Source organism: Gopherus flavomarginatus, chromosome 11, assembly GCF_025201925.1.
Source record: "Gopherus flavomarginatus isolate rGopFla2 chromosome 11, rGopFla2.mat.asm, whole genome shotgun sequence".
In the NCBI taxonomy this organism is placed as follows: domain Eukaryota; kingdom Metazoa; phylum Chordata; order Testudines; family Testudinidae; genus Gopherus; species Gopherus flavomarginatus.
The window spans coordinates 3,053,583-3,066,329 of record NC_066627.1 but is presented as its reverse complement, the minus strand read 5'-3'; the positions used below and the strand labels follow the sequence as shown (position 1 = coordinate 3,066,329).

General features: G+C 53.7%; 1 gene segment (V, D, J or C); it reads right to left on the bottom strand.

The window, feature by feature from the left end:
- The window catches only part of LOC127031857 (immunoglobulin delta heavy chain-like), a 413,673-nt gene that overhangs the window by 391,617 nt on the left and 9,309 nt on the right, over window positions 1-12,747 (bottom strand). The window contains 1 exon segment of the C gene segment in view: window positions 497-813. Coding sequence covers window positions 497-813 — 317 coding nt within the window.

Genomic DNA, 12,747 nt, shown 5'->3' with positions numbered 1-12,747 from the left:
TCTGTCTCTCTCTATGGGTTTGTCGCACTGCTGCCTCCTAATGGAGAAAATCAGACTTGTTCTCCCTCCCTCCCTCTCCCTGTGTGTGTGGTCCCACCCGTCACTCTCTGCCTAGGACAAAGACCGCGACCTTCCCGCTGCACAGCCCACACGCACTGCGACACAGACACGTGGCGCGATTATTTTGTAGTTCTTAATTCCGGGATGCTTTCCCTGCCCGCTCCGATGGCCATTCGGAAGGAAGGAAACACCCGCGTTTTGTCAGCGGGTTTCCCAGGATTTCTGTGGTACCTCAAAGGGGAGGCGTGTGCGGAGAAACTGGGTAAATTCTGCAGAGTTTAAAAAAAATCCCAACGATTTGGCTGTATGTTTTTCCTAGTGAGTTCGCCGTGTGTGTCTCTCTGCAGGGCTCCACTGTCCCTGTAACTCCGGCCTCATTAGGCTATTTAGAAACCGCTTCCCCTTTTTGTGCCAGTCCCGCTCTGCTCTGAGTCACTGTGTCTCTGGCGCAGTAATAGGTGCCGGTGTCTGCAGCTCTCAGCGAGCGGAGCTGCAGGGAGAACTGGTTCTTGGCGGTGTCTGCGGAGATGGTGATTCGGCCCTGGAGCGACGGGGCGTAGCTTGTGCTCCCGCTATACGGGTACACATACCCCATCCACTCCAGCCCTTTCCCGGGGGGCTGCCGGATCCAGTTCCAGCTGTAATACTCAGTAGTGATGGAGAACCCGGAGACAGCGCAGCTCAGGGTGAGGGTCTCCCCGGGCTTCGCAGCTCCCGGTCCGGACTGGACCAGCTGCACCTGGGAGAGGACACCTGGGGAAGGTGAAAGAAAACAAGAAAGGCGTTAGCTACAGGGAGATTCCACAGATCTGTCACCGATTCCCCCCAGTGCCCCATAGGCTGACACTCACTGATGGGGGCAGAGAACAGGGAAAGGAAAAGCAACAGAGATTTCATTCTCATATAGGGAGAAAACTTCCTCAGCAGGAAGGCACGGCCCCTTCTGTGTCTGGGGAGGGATTGATGCTCCTGACCCACGGGTTGGTATTTAAACAGGATCCTCCAGGGGCAGGGATTTGCATGCGGGTTTCACCTAGTGGGGATGCAGATGAAAGGGGCTGGCAGATGGGTCTCTGGTTGGATGGAGATGCCCCGCTGGGTTGTGCCTGCATTTTACACGGAGAGAGGGAGCCTCCAGCGCTCAGATCTTCACCACCCTCTGCATGTTCACCCAGGAAATGAGAGTGAGACAGGGCAGAGCTCCAAGGGTCTCACCCACAGACCATTACTGCCTTTACTGCCATGGGGTTCGCAGCTGGTCCGAAACGCTTCCCTCATGTAGTGAAATGCTGCATGGGAGCGACAGGGACCCGGGGTATGAAACAGGGTGGGAGCCCATCTCTCTCCCCCCTGGCCCTGGCTCGCTGGGTATTTCACCTCCCAGCTCGAAAGAAGACACTGAACTGACCAGGGATCCACCTGTCTTTGTCCGCGGCCAGTGGCGGAAACTTCAGAGGAGGGCGCCAGGCTGCCCCCTAGTGGTACATTGTAGAATATTCTCCTCACAGGGGAAGTTTCCTCCTAACCCCTGAGTTACTGGTAGGTTCCTGCTCTGAGGAAGCCTTTGGACCTATTGACTCATGGGGAGTGTCATAAACTGTCCCGAGTTCACCCCGACCTCATCTACCTGGAGAGAATTCCTAGGGGTGTGTCCCTGTGGGTCCCAGATTGGTATCTAACAGGAACCCCCGGGCAGGGATTTGCATGCGGGTCTCACCCAGTTGGGATAAACTGCCCGGGGGAGGGACCGCTACGCAGGGCGCTGTCCGGTGGATGGGAGAGTCAGACACTCCCCCCCCCCATGTCTGAGGTGAAAGCCCCTTGAAATCAATGCGTGTCTCTCCCTGCTCCAAAACGTGTCGGCCGCCTGCCACCGGCACAGCCCATGCGCCGGAGATGTCCCGAGGCGGGGGGCTCTCCCGGCAGGGCCAGATGAGGAAAGAGCCGCTGCTGCAGAGGGAGGGAGGCCGGTTTCCCCTCAGAGACCGGCAAAGAGCTGTATGGGAGGGGAGGGAAGCAGCTTCCGGGCTGTGTCACAGCAAGGGCAGTGCTGGCGGGACACAGGGCAGCAGCTGCAGCCCAGGCTGGGGAGGAACGCGGCACCTTCTCCTCCGAGCACCCGCGGGCGTGTGTCAGACTGCTGCCCCCTACTGGAGAGAATGGGATTTGGTCTCTCTCTCTCTCTGTATGGGTGTGTCAGACTGCTGCCCCCTACTGGAGAGAATGGGATTTGGTCTCTCTCTCTCTCTCTCTCTCTCTCTGTACGGGTGTGTCAGACTGCTGCCCCCTACTGGAGAGAATGGGATTTGTCTCTCTTTCTCTCTCTCTGGATGGGTGTGTCGGACTGCTGCCCCCTGCTGGAGAGAATGGGATTTGTCTCTCTGTCTGTCTCTCTCTCTGTATGGGTGTGTTGGACTGCTGCCCCCTACTGGAGAGAATGGGATTTGTCTCTCTCTCTCTCTCTGTATGGGTATGTTGGACTGCTGCCCCCTGCTCGAGAGAATGGGATTTGCTCTCCCTCTCTCTGGCCTGGTCCGCACTACAGCTTTAAATTGATATATACAGCATTAAATCGATTTAACACTGTACCCGTCCACACTACAAGGCACTTAAAATCGATTTTAAGGGGTCTGAAAATCTATTTCTGTACTCCTGCTCAACAAGAGGAGTAACCCTAAAATCGATATTACTATATCGATTTAGGGTTAGTGTGGACGGAAATCGAAGTTATTGGTCCCATTCTTTTACTGAGCTACCCAGAGTGCACCGCTCCGGAAATCGATGGTAGCCTGGGACCATGGACGCACACCACCGAAGTAATGTGCCCTAGTGTGGACGCGTAAAATCGATTTTATAAAACCTGTTTTATAAAATTGATTTTACTAATTTCAATTTTACTCTGTGTGGACATGGCCTCTCTCTCTCTCTGTATGGGTGAGTCGGACTGCTGCCACCTAATGGAGTAAATCAGACTTGGGCTACTTCTACACTACAGCAGAAAATCGAAATAACTAAAACCAGTTTTATAAAACCGATATTATAAAATCGATTTTATGCGTCCACATTAGGGCACATTAATTCGGTGGTGTGCGTCCATGGTCCGAGGCTAGCGTCGATTTCTGGAGCGGTGCACTGTGGGTAGCTACTGTAAAATGATGAGGCCAATAACTTCGATTTCCGTCCACACTAACACTAAATCGATATAGTAATATCGATTTTAGCGTTACGCCTCTCGTTGGGGAGGAGTACAGAAATCGATTTTAAGAGCCCTTAAATCGATTTAAAGTGTGTTGTAGTGTGGATGGGTACAGCGTTAAATCGATTTAACGCTGTTTAAATCGATTTAACTGCGTAGTGTGGACCAGGCCTTGTTCTCCCTCCATCCCTCCTTCTCTGTGAATGTGTTGCCACCCGTCACTCTCTGCCGAGGGCAAAGACCGCGACCTTCCTGCTGCACAGCCAACACGCACTGCGACACAGACACGTGGCGCGATTATTTTGTAGTTCTTAATTCCGGGATGCTTTCCCTGCCCGCTCCGATGGCCATTCGGAAGGAAGGAAACACCTGCATTTTGTCAGCGGGTTTCCCAGGATTTCTGTGGCAGCTCAAAGGGGAGGCGTGTCCGGAGAAACTGGGTAAATTCTGCAGAGTTTAAAAAAAAATCCCAACGATTTGGCTGTATGTTTTTCCTAGTGAGTTCGCCGTGTGTGTCTCTCTGCAGGGCTCCACTGTCCCTGTAACTCCGGCCTCATTAGGCTATTTAGAAACCGCTTCCCCTTTTTGTGCCAGTCCCGCTCTGCTCTGAGTCACTGTGTGTCTGGTGCAGTAATAGGTGCCGGTGTCTGCAGCTGTCAGTGAGCGGAGCTGCAGGGAGACCTGGTTCTTGGCGGTGTCTGCAGAGATGGTGATTCGGCCCTGGAGCGACGGGGCGTAGCCTGTCTCCCCACTATTGTATGGGTACACATACCCCATCCACTCCAGCCCTTTCCCCGGGGGCTGACGGATCCAGTGCCAAATGTAATACTGAGTAGTGATGGAGATCCCGGAGACAGCACAGGTCAGTGCGAGGGTCTCTCCAGGCTTTGCCGTTCCCGGTCCGGACTGGACCAGTTGCACCTGGGAGAGGACACCTGGGAAGAGGGAAACAAAGCAAGAAAGGCATTAGCCACAGAGACACGCCGTGTCCTGTCACCAATTCCCCCCACTTCTCCATAGACTGACACTCACTGGTGGGGACAGAGAACAGAAAAAGGAAAAGCAGCAGAAATTTCATTCTCATTTTCATGCAAGGAGGGAAACTCCCCAGTAGGCAGGACCGGGCAGTTCTGTGTCTGTGGAGAGACTGAGACTGCTGTAATCAGGGGTTCGTATTTAACCAGCAATCCTGTGGGGAGAGATTTGCATGCTGGTTGCACCCAGAGGGTATAAGGTGACGGAGCCGCGTAGGTAGGGAGTATTGGCTGGTGGAGTGGAAACAGATCTCCAGCATGCCTGGGCTGGGATGCGGAGGTTACTGAACCTTGTGACACACTTTCCACTCAGTGTAACGTGTCTTAGGAAAGAGGTTAACTGGCTCCCTAAATCCCATCCTCTAACAGTGGCTGTTAAGAAATGCATTGAGCATCTCCAAGAAACATAAACAGTGCACAGCAGCAGTCAATAGAAATCAGCTGTCAGGGGAAGGTGATTCCTCTGTGTGATATGGATTAGTTAATAACTGACATTGCCGATATATCCAAGGGGGAAAGTGGTGCAGGTGTGGAGAGATGAAGGGTTAAAATCCACGTGCAGCTTAGGTAAGAACTTGGTATATGGATTGTGCCAGCTCTTTTCCAGGCCCGAAGTCCAGCATTTGGTCAAGAGACCAGAGGCCTAGTAAATAGTGATTAGCCAAGAGAAAGCAGAATAACCGAAAGATAACCTTGCTTTTGCTAAGATAAGCCTGGTCAGCAAAACTGCCAGATGTTGGAGGAATAACTGAATAATTGTGTCTTATTCAGAGTTGCAAATTTAAGAAAGAAGCCCTGTTTCTGTTGTTTCAGAGTAGCAGCCGTGTTAGTCTGTATCTGCAAAAAGAACAGGAGTACTTGTGGCACCTTAGAGACACCCTGTCTTCTGGCAACTAATGACCTGGGCCCCTCCTCTACAAATGTGCCAGCTGAAGGTGTTAGAGAACAAAGAGATCGGGTGACCTCCTGGCCCGGGAAAGAGACAAAGCCCAGAGGAGGAGGGACTGGAGAGTTTAATTTTGAAGCTGGCTGGGGACTTGAAGTGAGTGCAGATGTGGGTGTCTGGCTCACTGCCCCCCAAAATGGACCCGGCTGAGGTGTCCTGTTCTCTGTACCTACAAGCTCTGTTTTAGACCGTGTTCCTGTCAGCTATAAACCTGTTTTACTCACAGAAAGGAGACTTCACGAGGATCCTGACTGGCCTTGTAGGGAGAAGTTCCAGAGCATCTTCTAGAGACTCTGTGACAATCTGGGCACCAGGCTAGATGGACCTTTGGTCTGACTCAGTCTGGCTGTTCTTATGTAACAGTGTGTGGGGCGGGGACACTGCTCCTGGCAGAGTGGGATGAGACCCCGGTGATGCTTGGGACCCCAGGGGAAGGAAAAGGACAGGGAGTTCCTAGTGGGAGTTCGAAGCAGGCAGAGAAATGTCCAGTGAAGAAGCAGCAGTTTGGTGCTGGGGAGAGACTGAGGCACCAGAATCTGCGGATTTCCACTGGGCTTCCCTGTTCTGTGCTGAGAGTGGGAGGAGGTCTGGGTACGGGGAGATGCTGCAGGGTTTGGACTTTGTCTGAACAGTGGCTGTGCTGGCGGGACATGGGGGAGAGTCTGTACCAAGCCCTGGATGAAATGCAGCAGCTGATGGTCAGGTACTTTCTGTATGGAAAAGCTCTGTGTGTGTGTGTGTGTGTGTGTGTGTTGGGGGTCAGGTTTGTGCTGGGAAAAGACCTTTGTGCACACAAACATGGAGAGACCCTCACAGGCAAAGAGATGGACACCTCCACCAGTCCCTCTCTGGGCCCAACTCTGTACATCCCTGAATCAGTCCCTGCCTGTTCCTAGAGCCACTGAAATACAAACAATTCACTGTATTTTGGCAGGTTTCAGAGTATCAGCCGCGTTAGTCTGTATCAGCAAAAAGAACAGGAGTACTTGTGGCACCTAGAAAGGAACAAATGTTTTTGAGCATGTGACGAAGTGGGGGGTTTTCTTGTTTTTTCTGTATTTTCCAGTGGGTTGCATGCAGAGGGAGGGGGACTCAGTGTCCCCGGGTGTTACTGTTTTAACGAGGTGAAGGGAGAGAGAGTTTGTTGTTACAGAGGACTGGAGAGGGAACTTGGGACCCCGGCCGATGCCCTGGAAGATGGAGACCCCATCGACTGGTGACCTGGTGCCCTGGAGATGCAGCTCAGGAGTCACAGCCGGTTCTGGCCAGTGGGAGGACAATGGGCTGGGGAGAGAGGACCCCAGTGACCTGACCAGCCGGTTCCAGCCAGAGGAGGGCTGAGAGGAAAGGAGACCCAGGCCTTCCTGTTTACAACTCTGTTTACCTGGAGAGAAGACAGCGGACAGAGGCGGGGCTTGGGGCCGGGGATATCGGAGGCCCAGCTGGGAAGCAGGGGGGGTTCTGGGCTGCAGAAGGGGATCAGGCAGAGCCCACCTGGATGCAGGGGGACTGGGATATGCTGTACTGAGGGAGGTCAGGTCTGAGGCCCTGAGAGTTTCCTGTGCTGTGTTCAACTCTCAATAAACCCTCCTGTTTTATGCTGGCTGAGAGTCACTCCGGTCTAGAGAACAGGGTTGCAACAACTCCATTGGGGATGAGGAGGCCCGGGGGGTCCAGAGCGCATGGAGTCCCTGAGGGGGCCCATGGTGAGAGACAGATGTGCTAAGGCTCAGAGAGGTGCGGCTCCAGGAGGTGGAGGGGCCTGACCCCAAGAGAGAATGGACCCCCGAGAAGGACTGTCTCACTGAAAGGGGCACCCCCACGCACCTCACGGGGCCAAGAGTGGGCATGATTTGTGAGTCTGTGACAGAGCATAAGCTTTCACGGGCTACAACCCACTTCATCGGCTGCATGCAGAAAGCTTTTGCTCAAATAAATTTGTGGGGGTTTTTTTTTGTATTTTGGCAGTAGCTGGACATGATTCCTGGGGCAGCTGGGCTGACAGGTCAATTGGGCGCTGGGAGACTGGGTAGCTCTGGGGGCAGTTTTGATAATATCTCTGGGGATGTTTGTCCTGTTCTAGCCACTGTGTGTTTCTGGGCAGGGTGGGGGCTCATATTCCCCTTGTCACTCTGCCCTCACTTTTCTCTTTATCAGCCGCTTACCATTTTTGTACCAGTCCAACTCTGCTCTGTGTCACTGTGTGTCTGGTGCAGTAATAGGTGGCTGGGTCCGCAGCTGTCAGCGAGCGCAGCTGCATGGAGACCACATTTTTAGCCGTGTCTCTGGAGAAGCTCAGGCGGCTCTGGAGAGACGGGGTGTAGCCTGTGCTCCCAGCAGAGTTTATATACCCGAACCACTCCAGGCCTTCGCCGGGGGGCTGCCTGACCCAATCCAAGTATAACCACTGGTAGTGATGGAGACCCCGGAGACAGCGCAGCTCAGGGTGAGGGTTTCCCCAGGCTTCACCGCTCCTGGGCCGGACTGCACCAGCTGCACCTGGCAGAGGACACCTGGGAAAAGGAAAATAGAGCATTAAGGCCCCGATTCTGCTTCAAGGCATCGATCCCGTCTCCCAAATCTCCCCTGGACACTCACATGGGGCAGCGGCCAAAGACAGCACGAGGAGGAGTAAAGATTTCATGTTGGTCTTCAAGTGAAACGCAAATCAGTGAAGACGCGGGTCAGGCCCTGAGCAGGCGGGTCTTGGTGAGAACCCAGGAGCTGCTCTTTTAATGGGAATGGGTCTGAGATTTGCATAAAACACCTCAACCTCCCCTGTCCCTCTTGAAAAGGAGCTGGAAGAAGGAGTGATCTCCAGCGCCCATTGGCCAGTCTCACCCCATTAGCTGTGCGACAGGCCGGGAGATGAGCGGAGCATTAGCGAGCACCTCCTAATCACTGTCCTGGTTCCCACTGTCCAGGGTCTGAGACTGGTGCCCATCACCATGGTATCTTGGCACTGTGTGTTTGTGAGTATAAAGTTGGAGATTGTTTTGAGCTCCAATCAAGGCGATAACAGAGGGTTTGTTTAGGCAGGGAGGGCTCAGATTCTTCCCTCCCTGCTCACATTTAAAAGTTCTTTCACCACCGCCCCACTCCCCCCTGGAAACCTGGAAATGATGCCACAGGACACAAGGGAATTGTGAGCATTTCCCGCACACAGGGACTGGCATGTGGCTATCTCCAAGTGGGGATAAACTTCCCCAGAGGCTGGAGCGCAGTGTGGGGAATGGGAAAATCAGACCCCAGCCCACCATTTCTGTCTGGGATTGTAAAATGAACATCGCAGCAGAGGATACTGCAAACTGCACCGACAATACAGAGAATGGATGTCCCGATGCTGAGACTCTCTTAGGAGTATCCAATGGAGGAGGAAAGGCCAGTTTTAGGAGCACGGGCTCACAAAGAGCTTTGGGGAAAGGGGAGGGACCCAGGCCTGAGTAGAAGATGCAGTTTCTGGGCTGGGGTTGCACTGGGAGGAATGAGGAGTGTGGGAAATGGAATGCTTTGCGTGGGGGCTTTTTCAACAGACACACAACGCACAGCCAACCTGCGGAACTCCTTGCCAGAGGATGCTGTGAAGGCAAAATGTATAACTAGGTTAAAAAAAAAGAATTGGAGGAGGAAAGGTCTATCAAGGGCTATTAGCCAATAAGGTCAGGAACCAACTTCATGCTCTGGATGCACCTAAACTTCCAACTGCCAGAGGAAGGGAGTGAGTGACAGGGGATGGATCACTGGATGATTCCCTGTTCTGTTCATTGCCTCTGGGGCACCTGGCAATGGCCACTGTCAGTAGACAGGATACTGGGCTGGACGGACCTTTGGTCTGACCCAGTATAGCCCTTCTTATGTACTTATGTAGCAGTGTGTGAGGGTGGGCTCACTGAGGGTTGGGATGAGGCCTAGGGGATATTTGGGACTCCAGGGGAAGGAACAGCCACAGAGAGTTCCTGGTTGGGTTGGAGGCTGGCAGGGAAACGTCCAGCCAAGAACGAGCAGTTTGGGTTCTGGGGGGAGATTGAGGCACAAGAATATGTGGATTTCTCCTGGGTTTTCCTGCACTGAGAGTGGGAGGGGACTGGGCAGGGAGAGATACTGCAGGGTCTGGGTTTTGTCAGAACAGGGGCTGCGATGGCTGGGGCCAGAACCGGCACTAGGGTTTTGAGTGCCCTAGGCGGATGGCAATTTCGCCGCCCCGCACGGTGGTCCCGCGGCTCCGGTAGAGCTGCCACAGTGGTGCCTGTGGAGGGTCCAGTGCTCCATGGCTACGGTGGAGCTGCCGCAGTGGTGCCTGTGGAGGGTCCAGTGCTCCATGGCTACGGTGGAGCTGCTGCAGTGGTGTCTGCGGGAGGTCCACCGGAGCCGCGCGAGCAGCCGACCATCCACAGGCACCACTGCGGCATCTCCACCAGAGCCGCGGACCACCAGACCGCCCACAAGCACCACTGCGGCAGCTCCATGGGAGCTGCCGCCGCCCCTTCCGGCGGCGCCCTGACCCAGGGGACACCCTGGGCTGCCAGCTGCGGCGGCGGCACCCTGACCCGGGGGACCCCTTGGACTGCGGGCTGCCGCGGTGGCGCCCTGACCCGGGGGATACCCTGGGCTGCCGGCTGCTGCAGCGGTGCCCTGACCCGGGGGACACCCTCGACTGTGGGCTGCCGCCGGCGGCTCAGACTCCCTCTCTCTCCCAGCAGCAGCGGCTGCTCAACCATTTAAAAAAAAATTGGGGGGTGCTTTTTGGTGCCCCCAAATCTCGGCGCCCTAGGCAACCGCCTAGTCCGCCTAAATGGTTGCACTGGTCCTGGCTGGGACAGGCCGAGAGTCTGGACCAAGCCCTGGAGAGAAATGCAGCAGCTCTGTGTGTGTGTGTGTGTGTGTGTGTGTGAATGTGTGTGTGTGTGTGTGTGTTGCCCCCTAATGGAGGGAAGGAGGATTGGGGGGATATATGTGTTGTGCTGGAAATAGACCTCTTAGTCTACACAAACAGGCAGAGACACTCACAGGCAAAAAGATTGACACCTCCCCTGATCCCTATCTGCACCCAACTTTGTACATCCATGAATTGTTCCCTGCCTCTTGCTAGAGCCTCTGAAATTCAAACAACTCAGTGTATTCTGGCAGTAGCTGGCCAGGATTCCTGGGGCAGCTGACAGGTCACTTGGGCACTGAGAAACTGGGGGCTTCTGGGAGCAGTTTTAACAATATCTCTGGGGATGTTTGTCCTGTTCTAGGCATTGTGTGTTGCTGGGCAGGGTGGGGGGTGGGGGCTCAAAGTACCCTTGTCACTCTGGCCTCACTTTGCAGTTTATCAGCCGCTCCCCCTTTGTGCGAGTCCCACTCTGCTCCGTGTCACTGTTCATGTCTGCCTGGCTCAGGAATTGGTGGTGGTGTCTTCAGCTGTCAGTGAGCTGAGCCTGGGAGAGCTGGTTCTTGGAAGTGTCTCCCCGGCTGGTGGTTTAGCGTTGGAAGGACGGGGCATAGCCTGTGCTCACATCACTACCTGCAACTACAGAAGCCACCCACTCCAGCCCTTTCCCAGCGGGCTGCTGGATCCCATCTAGCTCGTACTGTGAAGTCGTTATGGAGAATCCCTGGACAGCACAGGTCACTGTGCGGGTCTCTGTCTCTCCGTCTTCGCTGGCCCTGGGATGGACTGGACTGGCTGCACCTTGGAAAAGGAAAGCAGAGCAAAGAGAGAATTAGCAACTAAATAAATCTATGGATCTGTCCCTGACCCCCCCCCCCCACTGCCCCATAGACACTCACAGGTGAGGGCGGAGAACAGGGAAGGAAAAAGCAACAGAGATTCCAGTCTCGTTTTCATGCAATGAGAAAAATTCTCCTGAGGGAAGGACCAGGCAGTTCTGTGTCTGGGGAGAGACTGAGGCCTGGTCTACACTATGCGTTTAAACCGATTTTAGCAGCGTTAAACCGATTTAACGCTGTACCCGTCTAGACTACGAGGCCCTTTATATCGATATAAAGGGCTCTTTAAATCAGTTTCTGTACTCCTCCCCGATGAGAGGAGTAGTGCTAAAATTGGTATTACCATATGGGATTAGGGTTAGTGTGGCCGCAAATCGACGGTATTGGCTCTGGGCGGTATCCCACAGTGCACCACTGTGACCACTCTGGACAGCAATCTCAGCTCGGATGCAGTGGCCAGGTAAACTGGAAAAGCCTCGCGAAATTTTGATTTTCATTTCCCGTTTGCCCAGCATGGAGCTCTGATCAGCACGGGTGGCAATGCAGTCCCAAATCCAAACAGAGCTCCAGCATGGACCGTATGGGAGATACTGAATCTGATCACTGTATGGGGAAACAAATCTGTTCTATCAGAGCTCCTTTACAGAAGACGAAATGCCAGAGCGTTTGAAAAAAAAATCTATAGGCTACACAGTGCTGCGTGACAAGCGTAACGGGAAGCCAGAGACTCAAATGGACGCTCATGGAGGGATGGAGGGGGTACTGAGGACTCCAGCTATCCTACAGTCCCCAGCAGTCTCCGAAAAGTATTTGCATTCTTGGCTGAGCTCCCAATGCCTGTAGGTTCAAACACACTGTCTGGTGTGGTTCAGGGAATAGCTCGTCAATATACACCCACTCCCCACCATTTGAAAGAAAAGGGAAAAAAATCGTTTCTTGACTTTTTTTAATTCACCCTATGTCTACTGAATGCTGCTGGTAGACGTGATGCTGCAGCAGTAAAGAGCAGTATCCGCTCCTCTTCCCTCCCCGGTGGCAGACGGTACAACATGCTTGATAACTGCTGAATACCCCTGGCTGGCTTCAGGGGCACCTGGGTAAAAATAGGAATGATTCCTGGTCATTCCAAGTAGATGGGACAGAAAGGCTGGTAACCATCTTCATCATAGCAACTGGGGGCTGAGCTTCATCAGCCCCCTCCCTTTCCTGTGTAAAGAAAAGATTCTGTCCTGTCTGGACTGTCATAGCAGCGGGATGCTGGGCTCCTCTCCCCCGCACCGCTTAATGTCCTGCCTGGACTATCATAGCACCGGGAGGCTGCCTCCCCCTCATTTTATCTCACTAACAAGTCACTGTTTCCTATTCCTGCATTCTTTATAACTTCATGACACAAATGGGGGGGTCACTGCCACGGTAGCCCAGGAAGGTTGAGGGAGGAGGGAAGCAATGGGTGGGGTTGTTGCAGGGCACCCCCCGTGAATGGCATGTAGCTCATCATTTCTGCGGGATCTGACATGGAGCAGCTGTGCTCTCTGATACACTGGTTCTCTAGTACACTTGCCCCATATTCTAGGCAAGACTGACTCTATTTTTAGAAACCATAAAGGAGAGATTGACTTAGGGAGTCATTCCCAGTTTTGCTTTTGCGCCTCTGGCCGATCTCAGCCAAGGGCACCCATGATAGCAGCAGACAGCACAGAAGGACAGATAACCATCATCTCATTGCCAAATTACACTGGCAGCAGACAGTATAGAACAATTGGTAACCGTCTCTGCTATCATGCAAAAGCAAATGAATG